At 38.4% G+C, this 20,899-nt stretch overlaps 2 protein-coding genes across 6 annotated transcripts in view; both read left to right on the top strand.

Moving 5' to 3' along the window:
* Nucleotides 1-20,899, top strand: part of Arms (Ankyrin repeat-rich membrane spanning) — a 58,225-nt gene that overhangs the window by 15,626 nt on the left and 21,700 nt on the right. For 2 of the 5 annotated variants that reach the window (XM_069509567.1, XM_069509566.1), the window contains exons 1-7: nt 6,849-7,337; nt 9,020-9,154; nt 9,795-9,992; nt 12,921-13,030; nt 13,762-13,982; nt 17,512-17,669; nt 20,199-20,402. In XM_069509567.1, the coding sequence (XP_069365668.1) occupies nt 6,849-7,337; nt 9,020-9,154; nt 9,795-9,992; nt 12,921-13,030; nt 13,762-13,982; nt 17,512-17,669; nt 20,199-20,402 (1,515 nt within the window). Of the gene's footprint in view, nt 1-6,848; nt 7,338-7,897; nt 7,986-9,019; nt 9,155-9,794; nt 9,993-12,920; nt 13,031-13,761; nt 13,983-17,511; nt 17,670-20,198; nt 20,403-20,899 lie in introns of those variants that run through there. The other 3 variants (XM_069509569.1, XM_034984693.2, XM_069509568.1) reach the window with 2 other exon arrangements.
* On the top strand, nt 1,608-6,740 carry LOC138404721 (uncharacterized). Its single transcript, XM_069509512.1, has 2 exons — nt 1,608-1,958; nt 6,471-6,740. Exons 1-2 carry the CDS (start codon nt 1,800-1,802, stop codon nt 6,738-6,740), a joined length of 429 nt encoding a protein of 142 aa, XP_069365613.1. The 5' UTR covers nt 1,608-1,799.

The raw sequence follows: 20,899 nt of genomic DNA, 5'->3' as shown, positions 1-20,899 counted from the left end.
GAATATTTTCTGGGATAATTCAGAAATTGCTCTAGGTGCTCATTGCTATTTGTCTTCTTCTAACACAGCTTTTTTTTAATATCATTGCCTTCCTCTATTACTGAGGAGAATGAAATTCCAAAAATGCCAAATTTCATCAAAATTAGTTATCTTGTATCTTTGTAGATATCTACTACCATACTATTGTTGTATCTGTATCAGTATCCATTTCTAAATAGTTTCACTATAAAAAAATACAACGATTGTATGGGTACTCAGTATGGGTTGCTTCTTTTAATTATTTGTTGTTATCGAATTGGTAGGTACATGGTTGACGGCGGATTTAAAAAGCGTGATTCATGCGAGATTCATTTGTTAGTTTAATTTATTGGTAAATAATGGTTCTCAATGTATTATTAAACTACTAACTTATTCCCGCGAAAACATTCGTTCGCGTGGACTACACAAATTTGAAACTCCTATTTTACCCCTTTATGAGTGAATTTTGAAAAATCCTTACTTAGCGGATGTCTATTGTCTACGTCATAATAACTATCTGCATGCCCAGCCCGATCCGTTTAGTGGTTTGAGCTGTGCGTTAATAGATCAGTCAGTCAATCAGCTTTTCCTTTTATATACTTATTATTTAGATTTTCGGAAGATAATCGCATTTACCTACAATTAAAAAATATAAACATAAGCAATTAATAATACCGCTCAAACCTTGTCAAGACTTAAAACTTTTATACTTTAACTTTGGTTTTGTCATTTTTATCTTGAGTAGATTATAATTCGTCTGACAAGCTTATTTAAGATAAAATACCTGCTTGTTTGGTTAAATCTGCTAAGAGGAACAGATGAGAAAAATTAGTTATACTTAGGTACTTATGAGCTATGAGAGAATCTATAAATTCTGTGAGAAATGGTGCTAATCAGGATTAACATAAAATACCTACCCTGAAGTCTTAACTCTTAACTAAACTAGATCGATAGATCGAAGTGGGTGCCATTTTTTTGAACATAATATGTCATAAACGCCATCTACACAAATGTGCTGTAACTTGCACGTATTAATGCGCGATAAGTCTCTCAACGACGACGACGTAAGATTGTCGCTTAATATCACGATTCACCGATAGAGGGCTGCACTTGTATTGTTTAGAATGTTGGGTGAAGTATAATAATTTAATTATATACTTCAGCCAAAAGAAAAATGAGGTAGGTAAGGATCGTTAAAAGTTTTTAAAGAGTATTTTTATATTATATTATAGTTTAAATTGGGTAAATGTATGCCAAGACCCAAGGTTAAGGATCATTAAATTATCTTTCCTGGACATTAAAAAATGAAGGTTTTGCTTTAGTAAATAAGTATCGAAATATAGCGTCCTAGTATATAAAAGTAAGTAGGTAAGCGCTTTATATTGAAATAGGTACCTACCTAACTACTGCTTTCCAATCACTGTTTCTTAGTAGGTACTTAATTAGCTGGTAGACATAGTACGACTGTCATAAATTCATCCATACGTAAATACCTACTACGAAGAGGGCTCGACAAACTAACTGATAAGTTTGATAAGCACTCCTGTGTAATTTAATAATAATTCTTCCATCAATTCTTATCAATATAAGTAGAGCGTCGGTTGTGACATGAAGGAATCGTCCTTAGCGCTTATTAAATTGTTGATTTAAAATGACTACCCACAGATTGAGTGTAATCGAACAAATTGGTATAGTCTTCTAACACTTAGAAAGCGTAGTTAAGTTGATCAAAGAGTGACTTAAAAGTGGTAATTGGTGATATGAATTAGTGCGTATGTGAAATGTCTTATTGGCTTGACAGAGGCAGGCCTTTGTCTTCGTCAGATACACCCGAGAGACGTGCCCTTGTTCTACCATTCAGAGTACCAAGGAGCTATGGGAGTATTTTTCCATATTATCGTTTTATGAGGGAAGCGTTGAGTGAACCAATGCCGAATGAGGTGATTTCTTTATTTATGAGTTATTTACATTATTCTTTATCAACAAGTGGGTCATCATAATTATACTGGAGATTAATTTTCCTGCTGTCCTTGTCGATGCGGTTTACTTAGTTTACAGTAACTTATCCAATTACCATACCTACAGCTACAAGGATTATTCGATAGATTCAATTCATTTAAATCAACCTTGCTTCAGTACATGTAAAAAAGTTCAAAACTTTTATATAAATACGCCTGCGTTTAGTAATATAATCTTTAAACTATTATATTATTATTCTGAAGACTGAAGTGAATAGGCAGTTTACTCTTGCGTTCTTCTTATTCTAGGCAAGCGTGCTCCATCTTATGTTACATCATATTGCAGTGTATGTTTAAAAAAAACTTCAGATAGATTAAGAAAAACTTAGGAATTGATAGATACCTACCTATAAGCCGGCCGAAATATCTGCGAACCTGGCTTAGTGACGTCATGCAACGCGCTCGCGTTGGCACCGGTACTGGATAGGGGAAGCACGAGGGAAAGCACATTCCAGCGAGGTTCGCAGATATTTCCGCTAGGTAGTATCTATAGACATAGGTACAGCATCAAGCTATTTCCGTGGAAAGCTTAACTGAGCATCATCTGAGCATTTAATAATAATTAATTTAACGGATCAACACTGCATTGAAATTTATACGAGTAAGATAAAGTATGTAATCAGTACACCAAGGTTTAACGGTAAACTACATTATCTTTCCACACTTTATGGGCCAAGAGTAAATTATGGTGTAAGGAAACTAAGAGTTATCAGGTAAATCTGTGTTTAAAGAAAAACCACTTAATCCTAGCATCAGTAATATCAACATCCAATATGTAAGCTAACTTTGTCTATAAATATTGGCGATGTCCAGCATAGCGTTCATTGTTCACCTGAATTTACGAATACCACAATGTAGGAATTTATTATTCGTTAAATTATCGATTAATTAATAAGTATCACTGTTAAAATCGCTGTGAATCGATTAAAAATTCGATGACGTTTCGACGTAATGTTTCGTGCGGCCTCTTTCATACGGACTTACGGACAGGTACGAATAAATTGAAAGGTTTCGTATCGTTTCCTTTAGTTTTATATGGTTTTGCAAATCATAAACATTATTAGTATTGTAGAAGTAGTTTATGCTCGCGACTTCGTCCGCGTAGACTACACAAATTCCAAACCCTTAGGGGTTGAATTTTCAAAAATCCTTTCGTAGCGGATGCCTACGTCATAATAGCTATCTGCATGCCAAATTTCAGCCCGATCCGTCCAGTAGTTTGAGCTGTGTGTTGATAGATCAGTCAGTCACCTTTTCCTTTTATATATTTAGATTAAAAACCTCAGAAAAATGTTTCTTGGTATAAATGATGATGATGGTAATGCCGTCGCCTCCTTATCAACACACTAAAAATATATATTCGTACTATCGCATGAGAAGCGTTTTTTCGGTGATCACCTTTTCAAAAATATAAAGTAGTAGCTGCCCTGGCGAACTTCGTTCCGCGGCTTCCGCCTAACAGTCGATTCAAATTTTTTAAATTTTTCTCTCCGTAAGAACCATCCATTCCCGTACTTCAAGGAATATTATAAAAAAGAATTAGCGAAATCGGTCCAGCTGTTCTCGAGATTTGCGATGAGCAACACATTTAGCGATTCATTTTTATATTATAGAAGATGTATTCGATTCGAAATATCTTTTTTGTGTCGAATGTCATTTGATCTTGAGTATGTCCGCGATTATCTCAAAGACACTATTGAACCAATTTCAATTATTTTTTCACTATCGTAATTTATTCACAACAGTTCCTGAAAGTACATTAGTAAAGGTACCAAGCAATGACTTCATGATCGAACTCCAAGTCCCAACTTCTCAACCCCGATGATGCAGGGTACAGCGCTTCCAAACCATAGGAGGTCCGGAACTGTTGATGGTGAAATAATATTTTATAGGCTTGATAATAGTGAACCTAGATCTTCTTCAAATTCTTGTTATTACCAGAAGTGACCTAGTTCTTGTTAGAGCTAGCTCCACCTGAGTATAGGATACCTATTTTTTCTGAATTTAGGTCTTAAGTTGCAAAAAAAAAGTTAAAACTTTCTTGTTTTTAGTTGTGGTAACTATGAAGTAAATTTTAGAGTAATAACTTTTTAAGTAACATTGACCAGTAAAATATTGAAAACTTCTCCATGTTCGCCCAGGATTCTCAACTTACTGGGTTGAGCTTAGAAAAATCCTTTGTACTCTTGGGAAAAAATGTGCCTGTGAACCAACAATCAGCTCTTTAAATCTTCATTGTTCTGGGCAAATTTCTTTTGTCAAATCTTTTTTGTCAAAAGCCAAGCTTCAATTTCTAAAAACGAAATTAAGTTTAGCTTCCAAAAGCTTTTAACAAACTTATGTTAGAATGCAGTCATTATGCAGTTTTTGTTTAATTTATTTAAATAAAATTAATGTAAAATATCAGTTAAAATGAAAAAAAAATTCTAGATTAGGATCGTGATCAAAAGCTTATATGAAAACGTATAGGTTATACAAAATAAAATGAAATATTTCACATAAATAGCTTATTATAAAAATAATATTTACAAAAAATATGAGGAGGTATACACCGTCCAAGTTATCTTAATGGGCATGGTGCCCATCTTCATGGCAGTGTTGGCATTAATCGATTAAGTTTCTAATCGATTAGTTAATTTGATTAGTTTTAATCGTGATTAAGTTAATCGCGATTAATACAGTAATCGTAATCGCGATTAATAAAATTAATTGTTAATTTGATTAATATTTTTAACTGACTAATGTTAGTTATAAAACAAGGAAAAAAAATTACAAGGCTGAGAGTTGATCGATGTACTTTGCATGACACTACAATTTCAATTCACAATCGAAATTTCCAAAATGTCCACAACTTACATGGGCAGCACCGCTGTAGCATCAGGGTTGAAGAGTTGGAACCAGACTTTATGGGACCATCTCGCAAACTTCGATTACAGAAAAAACTACGCAAATTGGTTAAGAAATCTCAGAAAAATTGGTGTTTTTTGTGTGTAGAAAAAAACATGCTCGCCGAATTGAGAACCTGCTCCTTTTTTGGAACTCGGTTAAAAATGATTGTTGTACTTTAATAACAATATATATTCAATCGTAATCATGAAAATTTCGATTACGATTAGGTAATTAATTTTAATCGGTAATCGCGATTAACTTTTTAATCGTTAATCGTATTAACTTTTTGCCAACATTGTTCCATGGTGACTATTATTGGCTCGCTGGATTGACCGTAGGGCTAAAATAAGCGCCAGTTCAGAGGTCACCTCATACGTGGGTCAATTTCTGGGACATAACTACCTAAAACTTTTCGTTTCCCTTGACCATGGGCCCAAAGTCTTAAACGCTGCGCTGCTAATCAAACTCCTTTTCAGATACCACTATAAATCGGGCTTTAGGTATCCGTGGCTGAGGTAGATAGAGATACATGACTTGTGCTACGAGATTCGCGTATAGGTATATACACTTAATACGCAGTGTATCCCGAAGATCCTGATATTCTATAAGGAAAACTCTCACCGGGACAACCTTGGCTCCGCTAGACTCTCCACCGCAACATCTGTCGGATTTATCAGATTAAGCAACCGACTGATCTTTCATCAGTCAGATCCTTAATCGGACAAGTCTGGTACATCCATAAAAGATTAGAAAGTCGGAATTGACTTGTGAAATACGGAGGATTTCCCAGGCAGGTTCATTTGGGTACAGGTGCGGTCATCAAATAGTGTAAGCATGTTACATAAAATGTCCTTATGTGTGACACATCTAAATACGAAGTCGACAAAGGGTATTTCCAAAAGGTACTGACCGCTCACTGTACCGACTTAAATTATATTAAAACCTAAGTTCTTAAAAAAGTTAAAGTACCTAGCAGCAAAACTCTCGGTAGGTAAAGTCCTAAGTAAATATTAAAACATTTAAAACTAAAATTACTTTCTCAGTCGAGTGATCACATCACGCTGCATGGCGAGTGGATGGACTCCTACAACCCCGTTACTCTTTTTATCTCGATTGCATTGCGGATCTTCACCTCTATTCATTTTGCTTTTTCTCCGTTTCGAGTTACGACTAACTAGATCGTACAAACTGGTTATTATGAACAGTCACAATGGTTATGAAGTAAGTTTTGATAGGTACTTGCTGCTAAGTAACCGCATGGCTATGTTGAAGTGCACTGACATAGAAGTTCAAGGAGCTTGTCGGTTTTTTGAGCTTTTGAGTCGGATTGGCTCATTATTATCTAGGTAGTTAATAAATTGTGATAAAAAATTTAATACCACTTTAATCGATTTCTATGCAAAAAGTTGTCAATATTTTGATAAATTTTGAAAAGGTTCACTATTTTCCTTATGATGAAAAGACTAAATAATAGCTTTTGTAATATTTGTCTAATGTGTTTATGAAAAAAAATTAAATTAGGTATTAACTAAAAAAAACTAAAAGTTGTTTGGTCTCGTCGGCGGGGAGTATCTCGTTTCGGGCAATGGTATCTGCCTCGCCGTCGCCTGGTCGGCACAGTGTGTCCGGACACCGAGCGACATGCTGCCTTCCGAGAGAATCGCACATCGCACCGCCTCTGCGATCTTCAAGCGGCTATCGCTAGCCGCCTACAGTACCTATTCTCTTGTACGTATCGGTCCGCGTTCATTCATCGCAACCGCCCTCCGCCCGCCCTCCCTACGGCGCGCTCTAAATAGTATCCGCCCATCGTGATGACGAGAGACGATACGAGTATCCCGATGGTTAGTCACTACGCTCGCAAATCTTTCACGGGACGTCTTGTGTAGCGCTCGGTGTTATTTATTATGCGTCCGTCGCGATATGTCCCGTGCTCCTCGATTGCCCCAAACAAAAAATAATGACAATGAATACGTACATATTCGCTGTCTTATTGCAAATATACACAAACCGAGAAATGTGTCCAGGCCACCCGTATTTTCCGACGCGCCCCTGGAGGCGGTTCGGGAGTCGCCGCCGTCGTCGGATACGGATCGGAGTCGGTCCGATATCTCTGAGAAGCCTGATGCATCAGAGATCAGTAGCGTAGAAGAGGGACCGCCGCCGCCGCAGCGAGCGAAGAGTAACAGTTTCACGGGTGCTATGTTGGCGCCGCCGATGCATACTAAGCGTCGGCGGCCCTCGTTCCTTAACCTCAACATCGGAGGTGGAAACGAACATGTGGGGCCCTTGTCTGCAGGCCCTCATCTCAGCGTGCCTCGATTCACCGTCACGGCGCCTCCTGGGGAACATCGTCGCCTCAGTCATGGCTTCCCGTTTCATGGCTTTGCTCTTCGTCGGCACTCAAACACGGTCTGAGCGAAAACTATTCCTAATATTGCCGTTACAAATGAATAACATAACAATACAAGTTTGACAAATTGTGGACACCAAAGTTGTACTAATGAATTTGTAGCATGTCTCATCAGCGCAGTGAATTTAATGAATTGCATAAACTGCACGAATGTTTGACTGAATTTAATTAATATAAGGAAATGAACACTGAATATTCGAAGCATCTACCTAATATCTACACACGATCGTACTTAATCTTTGTTATCAACAACATGGTAATACAGTGCAGAATCTATAATGTTTATCTATAATAACAATTACCTATTATAGAATTGAAATTACTTAATGTGTGGAATTGTTTACTAGACGATAAATTAATAATAACAGCTCTAATGTGTGAATAATAGTAAAAATGTGAACAGTAAAATAAGCTACCCCTGACTGTAAACACTATAGTGCTTGTGCTGTTCATGGAGGTGTCTAGTGATATCTTTCGTTATCACGGTATCTACATATACTTATTAATATTCATTATTATAGACATTGTGAACTGTAGCTACAGTGCAAACGTTGGCTTGTTCTTATGTGCTTTACTACAAATTATTTTCTAGTAAATATAAAATCAGTGAGCTAAAAATGTTGCGCTGGAGTTTGCAAGCAGCCGAGGTGTTCTTTCTTTCTAAATACTTACTTTAATTTACAAAATGCGTGTCTCAATTAACCGCGTGAAAATTGCATGATTTGATGTTGTGTGCTTACTCATGGTCGAAATAAAATTGTGCATAGAAGACGATTCATCTAAATTAGTAAAAGTTTAATAAGAAGTTAATAACCTAAAACCTGCGAATATTTCAAGGCTGTGAACCATTTTCAAGAGATATTATCATCCTTTATCTAAAATAGGTAATAAATATTTAATATCACTGTTAATGTATGGTTCTTTCAATTACCCATTTTGTATCTATCTATTTAAAGCTATTAGCCAGCGTTGTATTTTATTAACGGTACTTATAATTTAATTTAATAATAAATATAATTTTGTTGAAGCCTCTTTCTATCTATAGAGATAAGAGAAACCACAAATTAGTACGGATATTGTTTTTTTACTTAAGATAAAGAATGATGATATCATTGACGACTGATAAAATGTTACACATCCTGCAAAAATCAGTAATTTGGTTTGGATTTCAAGATTCAGGATGTGGTTAAACTTGTTAAAATTGGAAACCATAAGCGCCCAGACGAATATTTTTTCAACATAAAAGTCATTAAAAAATTGATATTTAAACTAAGTTTCCTGGTAAATAAAATGATATAAAATGTCGAAGATCTTACGATATTCTGAATACAAGTGAAACTAGTGTCGCAGGCGATTGATTGGGGAATTAGCGAATAAAATGGTGTAATTACACTTCTGATAAAAATACTTTTTTCCTTTAACTCTTTTATGGCCCACTGAATACAAGTGTGTACTGTGAACTCACTTCTTAGCAAAACGGTCTTAAACTCAGTCCAAAGTTCGTGATTTCTATCAAAACGGTAGGTACAAGTACAGTAAAGTTTTAACCGCTTTCATTCAATTTGTTGCTCCTCCTGTAAAAAAATTCGTACAATTACACCGTTTTGTTCAACAGCTCCTCATTTTCTCTCTTTTCAATAACGGTACAGTACAAGTAATAACTTTGTTACGTTTCTTACAGAGCCTGCATCGCAGCGAGTCGATGGTGTCCCTTGCGTGCTTCAAAACACTTTCTCAACTGATTAACAATGATGGCAATGAACTGCAGAATTACCTCTCTTCCAACAGAAACCTCAATATCGACGACAGGGACGAAGTAAGCTTTCTTTCGTCGCACGAAATTACTTTTCATATTATGCATTACAAACATTTTGATTAGTACATATTTTGTGTACCGTAACTTAAATAGGAATTGTGTCGAAGGAAAAGGGAATGAAATTCATTACCAATTGTCCCAAATAAACCCCTACCATTATTCATATTACGATGTGTAGTTTCAAGCTAGCTTAGCTATTAATTAATAAGACTTTCTCTTCCTAGCATGTTTCCAAAAAATTCCAAGTGTCTATTGTATAATTTACCTACACTTGAGGAAATTCCGAAATAAATTGTTAATACATAAGATCATAAAACTTCAACTGTAACCTGTCGCTATTAGATGTCTCTACAATCTGTTAAGTCGCTTAAAGATTGTTAAAAAATACCGTGCCAGCGGTGAAGGGATGGTGGTCTAAACGAATTATAGGCACTTCAATGGCGCGATAGCCCGAGGGATGCAGGTTTAATCCCTGCCGGTTCCGCAGTTTTTAATACACATCAAAAACTTATTTCGCAACTCCTAAGGGTAGCAGACTACTGAGACAAAGAGGTATATTATTTATTAAACAAAAAAACTGCTAATAATATCATAAATTTTTTTTATGGGACGGTTGATAACTAGATTTAATCTCATACAGAATGGCACAACAGCGCTCATGTGCGCAAGCGAGAGCGGGCGATTGTCTGCGGTGCGGCTGCTGCTGGGCGCGGGCGCGGACGCGTGTGCGGCGGACAGTGATGGTTGGACCTCGCTCGCGTTCGCGGCCCGCGGCGGCCACCTCGCCGTCGCGCAAGAGCTGCTCGATGCTGGGGCGCAGGTCGACTCGAGAGACTGCGTAAGTAAAAACGAAACAAACAGAAGTTTTTGTATCTTTGAGAGTGGCTGGTAGAGGTTCAAGAGTTGCTGTAGTTCACTCGCGTTGTGGGCGCCGGCAGATATCTCGCTGTCGCGCAAGAGTTGCTTGATGCTGGAGCACAGGTAACCTCGAGAGCAGAGGGGCGGACTAGGGGACAGTCTCGTAAGAGGCCTCCATACGTTGATAATTCCTTTAGTGATATTCCAAAAAATATGTTTAGTAAATAAGAATAAGCTAAGGCTAAGGGTCCGAAAGAAAATTAAGTTATGAGTATAACTCTTATTTTCCGGGGTAAAAGTACCCTATATTCATCTCCAGGCGGATGTAAGCTATGCCCGCGACTTCTTCGGTGGGGATGTAGGTTGTTAAAAACCCCGTGGGAACTCTGTGATCTTTCGATATAAAAAGTAGCATTTATCCTTTCCCGGACTGCAAACTATCTCTGTGCCTAACTTCGTCAAAATCGGTTAACCGGATAGGCTATTACTCAAGAAACTGTGTAAGTAAACACGACAGAAATGCTTTATTTAACGATATTATATTTGAAGTTTAAACATATAAAACCTTGAAAAATCTACACTAATTCTCAAATTCTAAATATTCTCTTTACTCTCACTTTCACTCACTTTAATTAATCAAAACGATAACAAGTTTCATGACAAATTAAAATGCACAATTGCAAGTGGTGACTTAAATAGAAGTAGAGCAATGACCAAGTGTATTCTGGACTGTGCACCCAAATTTTGTATATTTATACTTGTGATGGATCTCTGCCAAGAAATCAGCGACAATCCCACATTCTTAAATCCGGTTAAAATGTGTACGTGTGAACTGTGAAGAGACTTCGTTCATGAACAATAATATATTTATAGAGATCGATATCTATTCTCATCTAATAGACGTAATGTAGCATGATGGAGCGTAATTAAGGTCCTGGCACAGCACACTGTAGTGCAGATGTTTTTCGACATCCCACGCCTATTGCATTAACCCGGCTTCGATTTCCGGTAGAATAAATGTAGATCATATTCGCTCAGGAGGGTAAAAACGGTTGCAGTTTACAACACATCGACAAAATCCTACCGCTAGAGTACAAATAGCAAGCGATTTACCGTTCCGGTACGATGTCGCATTGAAACCGATTAGATATAAAAACTAACCATACCCCTTCCAGGTTTGGCCGCTTCCATCGTTAAATTGCATCATCATTTAACACCATAATATGAGATCGCAGTTAAATCAGTTATCTTATAACAAGCCTCTTCCAGGCTAACATAATGGCGATCGAGACTGCGTATAATGCTATTCTAGCGTCTGCGTAATACTGTCCGAAGAAAAAAGTCACCGCTATACTCATTATTGATATTAAGGAAAAATGTGTACCTAATTTTATAACCTGTGGCCATAACTGCGCTATAATTTTTCCCATGAGTCGAGAAACGTAATATAAATGTGTGCTAATGTATTCCAAATATCTGATAGCAAACATCCACTCTAACGATATAAAAACCGGTGCGCGTGTGAACATACGGGCTACGCGCGCTATACGTTCAGTACATTTGCCTGTTAAATTTTAAATATGTGTCACGTTTGAAGAAACATCGTATCTATGAAAAAACCCCTTGGAAAAACCTGTTGTTTTAATTTGAATAATTTGGCCGTAATACGCGCAACGTCATTGATATTTGTTTACTTTTTTAATATGACGTTTCCAGTTGAAGCAAAAAAAAATAAAGACCAAGCGTCTGCTAGAAATAAAACTTGCGGAAGTTAACTCTCGCAAGTGGAGTCGCGGCAAGTAAATTTTGCTTATTTTTATCAAGCAAAACTTACAGACATTGGCATTGATATGACCGTGAGATCAACTTCTGCAAGTTTTATTGCTAGTGGACAAATAATATTGGGTAGAAACGCGTTAAACCTGAAAGGAGCGTGGGAGCTTTTTTTAAAGATTTATATCTACCTCTCTAAGGCTTCCTGTATATGAGTTATCGGACTGTGAGTTAATGTATGTAGATAAATAAAAATCGCAAATGAGCTGACCGGCGGCGGATCGCCGCCGCACGGGCCCCCTGCCACCTTGTTTTGGTGTATACTATTTCCACGTACCTACTTAGTAAAATCGCGGCACCGACACGGCAGCGTAGGCTCATATCATGCGATTTTCATTTGTATACACTTAACTTATAGTCTGGCGCCGCGTGTGGTTCCGGTAATCATGTACAGGAAGGCTAAAGCCCGCTATTCACGGGTGGACAAATCTGACTGACTGTTCCGGCACCGACACTGGGCAGTGCACAACTAAAATTACAAGTCCACTGAAATACACAAAGGTCACCAGGTTCGTGTAATGAATTCCGCAATCCTTAGCCAAGACCTTACCCAATTTATCAAAGATCTTTTCCAATCGCGAATTTAACTCTTGTTGGATGACGTTATTTTACAGAATACTCTTGAGTCTTCCAGGTACAGAAGGATCACTCCGCAGAGACGTTTATTTAAACGTAAATAGCGAGACTTGTTAAAACGAAATAAAGTGCAATTCAGCTCGTATAGCGCTGTGTGCCTGAAAATATGAACCTATAAAACGCCTATCTTTCTATAGCGTAACTCTTTTTCTTACAGCGTGAGGGTGCGCCGTCATCGCTTCGTAGGTATAGTACGCGACAGGTCGAGATGGCAATCGGGGAGGGAACGCCCCGCACACCCGCACAGCCTCCGCGCTAACCCGGTGCGGGTGAGCGGGGTAATGTGCGAGTGTGCGGAGCATCCCCACATCTCATACCCCAATTGCCATCTCAACCTTTCGCGGACTATAGGCATGTCTCTCTGGGGTCATGGAACCGAGTGAAACCGGCCTGGTTATATCATTGCATTGTTTATTTTTATCGGAGTTTTATTTTATAGGGTGGTTGGACTCCTCTCATGTGGGCCTCGTACAAGGGCCACGAAGAAATAGTTGCATTGCTGCTGGAGAAAGGCGCTGATGTTCACGCACACGGAAATTATAATATCAAGTTAGTATTTTACCACATACGATGCGATTTGCCTCCTCATTTCTAATTCGAACCGTTAGGATATGAAACGCCCTTCCGGCATCAGTTTTCCTCTCCACTTTTAATATCCCTAATACTATCCTTCTCCAGAGATCATTATGAAAGGGATAGCAATAAGTATATTTAGATTTTAGACTTGTTATTTTAGTTTAGAGATTGTGTATTAGAGAATTAGCCACAATATTATTGCAAATCAGATAAAAACTCATTCAAGAGGTTATGTAACTCCATAATGTCACGTCGATAATAAGAATACTATTAGAGAACCTGTAGCATCGTAATACTATCAAACCATACAACAACAACAACATACAATTTGTATTTTTTATGTGGTATTCATGTTTTACCAGCACAATGTATCTCATAAATGCACTTCATAAATAACATTGCTTATAACTTATACTTTTTCATACGTAGGTAGATTATAAGCATAGTAATAAGCACCAAGCAGTGATAGCCTTGTGGTTAAAACGTCGGCCTCCTATTCTGCGGGATTTGATCCCGGGCACGCACTTCTAACTTTAACAAAATTATACCAACAGCTATCGTGAAACAAATAACTTGCTTTCCGGAGACAGAGACGCAGGTCATTTTTATCTCGAGAAAATAAAAGGAATTTTCATACACCTAAATCCACGCGAACGAGATTGTAAGCACGATCTAGTGGTTGATATTGGTATAAATTCACGCAGTTCACTAGTATGGGCGGCAGGGCGTCGGCACAGCGGCGTGGTAACGCGGCTGCTGGCGGCGGGCGCGCGGCCCAATTCCTGCGACAAGTATGCCACGTCCGCGCTCACGTGGGCCGCGCGGGCCGGCGACGTGGCTTCCTGCGCGGCCCTTCTGCGGGCTGGGGCCGACGCGAACAATGCCGGCATGTACTGCTGGACACCGCTATTGCAAGCTACACATGGTAAGTCCCTATCACCTCCACGGTATAATATGGATCATGCGGGCCGGCGCCGTTTTCCGATTCCAGCGCGAGGTTATTGCAATTAACGCTAGGACCGGAGTCAAGGCTTCTCACGCGGCCCTCCTGCGGCCGATGCAAAAAATGCCGACATGCCTTGCTGGACGCTGATATTGCAAGCTACACATGATTAAATCCTTGTCACCTCTACGTTATATTTATGGATCATGCGGGTCGGCGACGTATTCTAAATACGAATTCCAGCGCGGGGTTATTGCAATTAACGCGTCATGGCTGTCTACGCGGCCCTCCTGCGGGCCGGGGCCGATGCGCAAAATGCCGGCATGTACTGCTGAATGCTGATGTTGCAGGCTACACATGGTAAATGCTTGTCACTACCACGTTACATGCGGGTCAGCGACGTGTTCCGATCCCAGCGCGCTATTGTAAGGAACGCGGGAACCGGCGTCTGCGCATCCTGCGCCGCTCTCTTCCAGGTCGAGGCTGACGCGGCATTTGCTGCTGGACGCCATCATTGCTGGCTACACATGGCAAGTCCTTATAAAATGTGCCACCTCCACGTTATGTTTTATGGATCATGCGGGCCGGCGACGTATTCCGGTTCCAGCGCGGGGTTATTGCGAGAACGCGCGGGTCAGCGTCTTGTAACTTATAATATTTGTTTCCTATAAGTAAGACGGACTAAGAGCCAGCGCGTACCAGACCTTCGTTATTTTTCAAAAGCTGAAAGTTTATCTGTATATTGTTCCCAACACAGGGTAAAACGATCAGCGACTATGACGTTTGGATCATGGTGGCTTAGGGAGATAACAGGTCATAAAGGTATAAAGTCTATTTTTTTATATTTTCTTCGGATTTTTTTACACCTTTATTACCTATTATCTCCCAAAGCCACCATGATCCAAACTTTATAATCACTGATCGTTTCTCCCTTGGGGACAATAGGTACCCAGAGACACTTTCAGCTTATATAAAATAACGAAGGTCTGGCATGCACTGGCTCTCTCTGACAGGTTTGATTTGGGTAAAAAAAATAGTACCTAAACTTCTGAGTGCAATTATCATTATTGATCATTCTCAACATTTCAAGGTTTTGTATTTTATAATAATTTTTATTTCAATTTATAACACCACATTTTTCTATGGAATAGGTAAACCCTTAGATTTAGATTAGTATCTCAGTATAATACCTAGTTCTGGGATAGCCAATGCTAGAAACGGATGATGTAGTATCTCGTAAAAAGATGATGAAGCTTCAATGCCACATATTCAGAGGTAATACGATCTTGTCAGTGGTGTTCCAGTAAAACAACATTTTCAGCTGACGGCTTACTAACGACAGACACGCGCAGGACGGTACATTTGGTTGTAAGCCAAACTGGCATTTCTTGGAAACTGAAATACTCAAAATTAAAAATTGAAATGTAAGAATTCTAGAAACTTTTCCTATTCTTTAGAACCAACATTCTATTACCTACCGACTAGGTACTATCGACTACATAAAATAAAATATAAAATAATTCCTGTGATTTTGTATTTATTTTATACGTAGGTATTACTACTTATTATAATAATAAACAATAACTAGTTTGCCCACATAATAATATAGACATAAAAACCTTAATCAGCTTTGAATTCATAAGGTTTTAGGGTTCCGTAGGAAAATGGAAATTTTAGCTCGCGTGCACACCTAACCGTATTGTCAGCCACCGATGCCACCGCCGCGCCCAAGCGATTGTTACGCAGTTTACTGATTTTTCTATATAACTTAAATCTCTGAAGGTGTAAAACAGAGGTTTGGAACTCCACGCGAACGAAGTCGCGGGCAAAAGCTAGTATGTTAATATTCATTTATTTATTTATTTGTGTTTATGTACAATACGTATCCTATTATTATAGATGCCTAAATAATGGCCCTGACAGGGTATTTAAAATATTATTACATTAGGTAATTGAATAATCATAATTATTAAAATCTATAATATAAAAATGAATCACTAAATGTGTTGGTCATCGCAAATCTCGAGAACAGCTGAACCGATTTCGCTTATTCTTTTTTATTTTTTATAATATTCCTTGAAGTACGAGGATGATTCTTACGGAGAGAAAAATTTTAAAAATTTGAATCGACTGTTAGGCGGTACGAAGTTCGCTAGTTATTAAATAAAATAAATTATCATCCATAATACATTAATTATGTATGCACATTAAATTACTCTTAAAATATTTGAATAAAATTGATACTTATACTAATTTAGATTAAGATAATCTATTATGTATTATAACTAAATCCATACTAATATTATAAATGTTATAATATTATTATATTGTTATAATATTATAATATTATAAATTTCTTGTTCATGGGCAGCGGTAATCACTTAACAACAGGTGACCCGCCTGCTCGTTTGCTCGCTATCCATACTAGTCAATACTTAATATTATAAATGCGAAAGTGTGTCTGTGTATCTTTTCACGGCCCATCCGTTCAACCGATTTTAACGAAATTTGGTACAGAGATAGCTTGCATCCCGGGGAAGGACATACTTTTTATCCCGGAAAATCGAAAAGTTCCCACAGGATTTTTTAAAACCTAAATCCACGCGGACGAAGTCGCGGGCATCATCTAGTATTTTATAAATTATACGTGCCGCGAACGCTGATTGGTTATGTCTGTCGTTACGTACTACAGTAACTTCGCGTCCACACTAGGGGTGAGATCTATAGAGCGCATTCTGACTTTGCTTAGGCTTAAGACAGAGTTAAAACGAGACAGAGCTATATCTCTCACATAAATCTGTCTCGTTTTAACTCAATCTTAAGTCTGAGCAATGTCAAAGGGCGCTCTATCGATCTCAGCCTATGACTACGGAACACTAACTTGTACGTTTCCGACACGCATTTGACTAGGATTTTAAGTACGGAATACTTTTTTTGTTAAAAAAATGGTCTGATGTTTACTAGGAATAAACAAACTAGTTTTTCCACGCAGTAAGATGATAGATCCTAATCTAATAGTAATAAGCCAGAAATCTATCGAGTTTTTTATCTTGGAATTAATTAAAGTGTGTCTAGGCACGTAAGTAAAAATAAATAAATATATGCACGTGAGACTTGCGAAAACTTGTTGTATTCTGGTACATAAATTAATAAAGAAATTTGAATTCCAACCTCTTTAAAAGTTTACATATATGTAAATGGACAAACTTAATGACTGGCATGTCAACGTACGGCTATAATAATAATCGTTGGTTCTAGAAATTTGTTATTTTGCATGTAGGTTTTCTCTATAAACCCATAATCTTTGTCTTCACTTTTTTAAACACTGAGAGCTTTGCCTATCTGGATTTTTAGGGTTCCGTACCTGAAGGGTGCCAATAGAACCCTATCACTCCGTCCGTCCATTCATCTGTGTATCAGCGGGCTGTGTCTCGTGTACTGAGCGAGTCCGACTCGCACTTGACCGATTTTAATAATATCTTTGGAATTAATATAATTATTTAACTTTCAGGTAATCATTATGAAATCGTTCAGATGTTGTTAGAACATAAGCCTAATGTGAACGCCTTGGACAAGGACGGGTGCACAGCGCTCGCCATCGCTTGCAAGGAGGGGTTCTATGATATTGCCCTAGCTTTAATTAATTCAGGGGCTTATATCAATGTACAGGTAAATATATTTTATTTTATCTTATTTGGTACTTCTTCTTCTTCTCGAGTCGACGGTCACCTCAAACATGGGCAGTCCAAAAGGCCACAACCGCGAGCGCGTGTTTCGTCTGTGTCACAAACGAGAGAGAGGATGCAAGAGAGAGTGAGCGATAGCGCGTACACCGCAGGATTCGATGCGTCTGGGTAGTTGCATGTAATGAACTTCCGAGACGGCCATGTGGCTTTACGTCAAACATAGATTTTTGCTTGACGCGACGTTCGGACAGTGTTCATGAGATGAGAAAAGTGCTGTTTTCTTGATCAAGCAAAACAAAGCTACGTGCTTGACGTCAAGCCGCTTGACCATTTTGGAAGCCCTTAACGCAAGTTGAAAGCGCGCCAGTGTAGTTAGACCTTATGGCTTGAAGCCCGCGCTATTTAAACATAGAGTGAGTCAACACAATAAGATGTGTCAGTGCCCATTTTTCATCAACATTGAATAAGACGGTTTCAGCGGAAAACAACCTTGCGAGACGGGTCGCGTTGCCAATTTTGTCACTTCGGTCAATAAATATGTAGCATTAGCAACAAATCATGTAATAAATAGTATAGTCTATTAATTTTAACTAATTAGATCTTTAAAGCTTCGCTGATGCATTGTCTGTCTGTCTGTCTTTATTTTACTAATAATTTATACTTTCTTTTTGATGATTGCAATCATTAAATAAAATTTCTCCGAAGACTCAAGGAAGAGGCGCCATTCGAGAATTCGAAACTTGCTTGTGATAAATAAATTATATAAAAAAACGGGCTGTGTGCGAGTCAGACTTGCGTTGTAGCTACCTTGAAAGATAGTGTAATAATTTAATTTTTTTATATTTGTGACACAAGTGCAAAAAAAAATTTAAATAATCTTGTAGTTAAAATTCAAAATCAGTGCATTTTCGAATCAGCAACAGACATTCGGAGTGAATGCAAAAGTTGACATAAGCGAAATATTTCCACACAGTATTTGAAATAACTGATTTTGGAAGTGCTCTATAGGTTTGAATTTTGGTCAGTGAGTGGGTATTGTGTATGCAAAATATGCTACCAAAAACTGAGTTAAAGTGGAAACTTGTTTTAGCATGCAGCAGAGACTACTGACCTTAGTATTCAGTATCAACTTGATACCTCAAGCCGTTTCAAGAACAGCCTTGATACATTGACATACAGACATACTTACAGACGGACAACAAACTGATCCTATAAGAGTTCCGTTTTGCCTTATAAGTTACGGAACCCTTAAAGCTTAAATTTGTATTGACATTGATTAATTAATTGTTGGGAATTGATTTAGACCAGACATCTAATATCTTTACAGTTATACTCTTCAAGTTACAAAGTTCAACAGTCTGTCGACAAAATGCGCCTATGTATTTAATCATGAATCAATACCGACTGATAGTTGTACGACTAGTGAACGAACACACACTTATGGCAAAGATCACAGATTTCATTGTATTGACAGTCTTATATATATCTAGGACACACAATCCAGTTGGGTACGTCCAATTTCGAGAAAGAGGTCAGTCTTCCAACTCGGTTAGGCAGCGTTCAGGAAGCTTCGAGATGTCTTCTTGTCCAAAATTCCTCAGTGCTTGAAGACCAAAGTCTTCGAACAGTGCGTGTTGCCAGTGATGACATATGGATCCGAGACATGGTCGCTAACTATGGGCCTCATAAGAAAGCTCAGAGTCACGCAGCGGGCGATGGCGAGAGCTATGCTTGGAGTTTCTCTACATGATCAAATCAGAAATGAGGAGATCCGTAGGAGAACTAGAGTAACCGACATAGCTCAACGGGTTACGAAGCTGAATTCGCAATGGGCAGGGCACATAGTCCGTAAAACCGATAGGGGTTGGGGTCCTAAGGTGCTGGAATGGCGATCTCGCACCGGAAGACGCAGTGTTGGAAGACCAAAACACACTAGGTGGACGGACGACACCAGACGTGTCACAGGGAGCCGCTGGATTCGGGCGGCGCAAGATCGTGGCGTGTGGAAGCCCTACAAGAGACCTATGTCCAGCTGTGGACGTCTACGTGGTTGATGATGATGATGATTGACAGACTTTATTGTATTGATTGAAATGACCAATTAATTTTAAAGTAGGTAGTACCTACTAATATAAATTAACGCGAAAATGTGTTTGTTGGTTTGTCTTTGAATCACGCCGCAACGGAGCTACAGATCAACATGGTTTTTTGCAGTAATAGTTATGCATAGTTAAAGACCTGGAGAGTCACATAGGCAACTTCTTATAACGTGAAATCAAAGAGTTCCCACGGGATTTATAAAAACCTAAATCAACGTGGGTAAATTCGCGGGCATATCTAGAGATAATGGGGCCATTTTAATTCGACTGTCGGATAAGTTTCATGCTGGCTCTTCTCAACAGAAGCTGTTTTCCGAATCGGTAATAGTCTTGATTTATCATAGCGCCATTATATGGCCTACTTGAAATAAATATGGCTCAGTTTAAATTAAATTATTGCATCTTTTTAACAGGATCATTCAAAGGACACGCCGTTAATCTACGCCGTTAAAGGCGGGTATAAGAATATAGTGGAAGCTTTACTTAAGAAACACGTAGATGTAGATTTACCCGGTAAGGAGAAGAAGACCCCAGTGTACACCGCCGTAGAAAAGGGCCATATTGCAATACTCAAACTGCTGTTGGCCTCTAACCCCGATCTGGAACATTGTACTAGTGTGAGTTTATTTGATTTTATTCTTGTTTACCTTAGCATAATTGCGGCATTTAACTAGCACGCCTACCTCCATAGTTTGATAGCTACAATATGACGTTCGCAGTCACCTCTTATTGACTGACACTCCTCCCACTATTGGCAGAGTGAACTAGGGAACTCTCGAACTGAACCTGAATCGAGATCTGTCAAATAAGGTATCTGAACACTAGGCGTGCGTTTAATCAAAGATTTAAAAATATTGTAATATTTAAAACTATTTGCCACCAGTCACGACGGCCCACATGTCACACACCTAGTCGTTCCATAGAATAAATTTATAGGTGAAGCCTCGAGGTTTTGTTACAAGTTTTATGACTGTCGTGAACTGTGCTATTGGTTACCCTCAAGCCGTCTAAAGAAGTTTTACTTCAAAAAATATTTTGACATAGATGGCTTAGAAAACTGATACCTAATACAAACTTAAAAGAAAATTATGCGGTTTTTATAAATGTGGCAAAT

This window comes from Maniola hyperantus, chromosome 3 (genome assembly GCF_902806685.2).
Source record: "Maniola hyperantus chromosome 3, iAphHyp1.2, whole genome shotgun sequence".
NCBI lineage: Eukaryota > Metazoa > Arthropoda > Insecta > Lepidoptera > Nymphalidae > Maniola > Maniola hyperantus.
Note: the sequence above shows the minus strand (reverse complement) of the source record. Positions and strands in the feature narration are given on the sequence as shown.